General features: G+C 65.1%; 1 protein-coding gene across 1 annotated transcript in view; it reads left to right on the top strand.

Annotated features, from left to right (window-relative positions):
• Positions 1 to 369: 369 nt before the first annotated feature.
• Positions 370 to 1,311, top strand: part of LOC104161633 (intestinal-type alkaline phosphatase-like) — a gene marked incomplete at both ends in the record, with an annotated part of 1,306 nt that continues 364 nt past the window's right edge. The window contains 5 exon segments of the mRNA XM_009700136.1: positions 370 to 486; positions 677 to 699; positions 702 to 794; positions 869 to 1,043; positions 1,148 to 1,299. Coding sequence (XP_009698438.1) covers positions 370 to 486; positions 677 to 699; positions 702 to 794; positions 869 to 1,043; positions 1,148 to 1,299 — 560 coding nt within the window.

Below are 1,311 nucleotides of genomic sequence, written 5' to 3'. Positions count from 1 at the left end.
CCCTCACGCCCTGACAGAGGCTTTGGATCAGTGGGTCGATAGCCACAGCCGGCTGGGGTTGCCCAGATATTGTACACTCGCCGCGGGGGGCTGATGCTTGGGCGCCTCTGCTGAGAGGCACAAGGAACTCCCCTGCCGAACTGTGCCTCAGTTTCACCCTCTGCAGATAGGCTCTGGGCAATGCTGGGGATGCCAAAGAGCAGGCTGATCCTCAAAGAGCTCCTGGCCCCTCCGAGGGCCCCATGGAGGGAACTCAGAGCAGCTAAATTTGCCTTGGGTGGAGATGCCCACCCTGGTCCCTGGGGGCGTTGCCCCTGGGGACCCTCAGGTTGCCCAGTGCCCCTGCATGCCCCCTGCTCTGGCCTCCAGATGCTGAGAAGACCCCGGGCTACTGGAACAAAGGGGCCAGGAGGAGACTGGAGTTGGCCCTGGCGTTGCAGCCGGTGGCACAGCGGGCAAAAAACATCATCCTCTTCATGGGTGACGGTGAGTCCCCCGGGTCCCAGCCAGGCCCTGCGGCCCTATGGCTCCACAGCAGCCAGGGGACGTGGCTGGTGACAAGATGGGGCTGGTGCAGGTCCCCTCCTCCCCAGCCAGCGCTGGGCAATGCCTGGGGAGGGCAGGACTCTCCCTGATCCCAACCCTTTACCACCCCACGACTCTGCCGTGCCCGCAGGCATGGGGCTGCCCACCATGTCGGCGCAGCTCGGATCTACAAGGGGCAGCTGGCCGGCGGCTCGGGCGAGGAGAGCATCTTGGCCATGGAGACCTTTCCCCACATGGCCCTGGCCAAGGTGAGTGGGGCAGCACCGGAGGGGTGACCCTGCTGCCCCTGCCCAAAACCCCTCTGACCCCTGTTTGCTTCCAGACGTACACCATCGACCGGCAGGTGCCTGACAGCGCTGGCACGGGCACAGCCTACCTCTGTGGGGTGAAGACCAACGCCAAGACGCTGGGGCTGAGCGGGGCAGCCGTCTACGGCAAATGCCGCACCACCTTTGGCAATGAGGTGGACTCCATCCTGCACCGGGCCAGGCTGGCAGGTACGGGGCAGTGGGCAACCCTGTCAGAGAGCCTGGCATGGCATGGCCATCCCATACCATGTAGGGCTGGACGGGGTCCCTGTAAACCCTCGCCTACGCTGCAGGCAAGTCGGTGGGCATCGTGACGACCACGCGGGTGCAGCATGCATCTCCTGGGGCAGCCTATGCCCACTCGGCCAGCCGGAGCTGGTACGCCGATGCCAACATGCCCAAGGAGGCATTGCAGGATGGCTGCCAGGACATCGCCTACCAGCTGGCGACACACACT

The sequence above is a fragment of the Cariama cristata genome, unplaced genomic scaffold (genome assembly GCF_000690535.1).
Source record: "Cariama cristata isolate BGI_N322 unplaced genomic scaffold, ASM69053v1 scaffold31955, whole genome shotgun sequence".
Lineage (NCBI taxonomy): Eukaryota > Metazoa > Chordata > Aves > Cariamiformes > Cariamidae > Cariama > Cariama cristata.
This window is presented reverse-complemented; position numbering and strand designations above follow the sequence as displayed.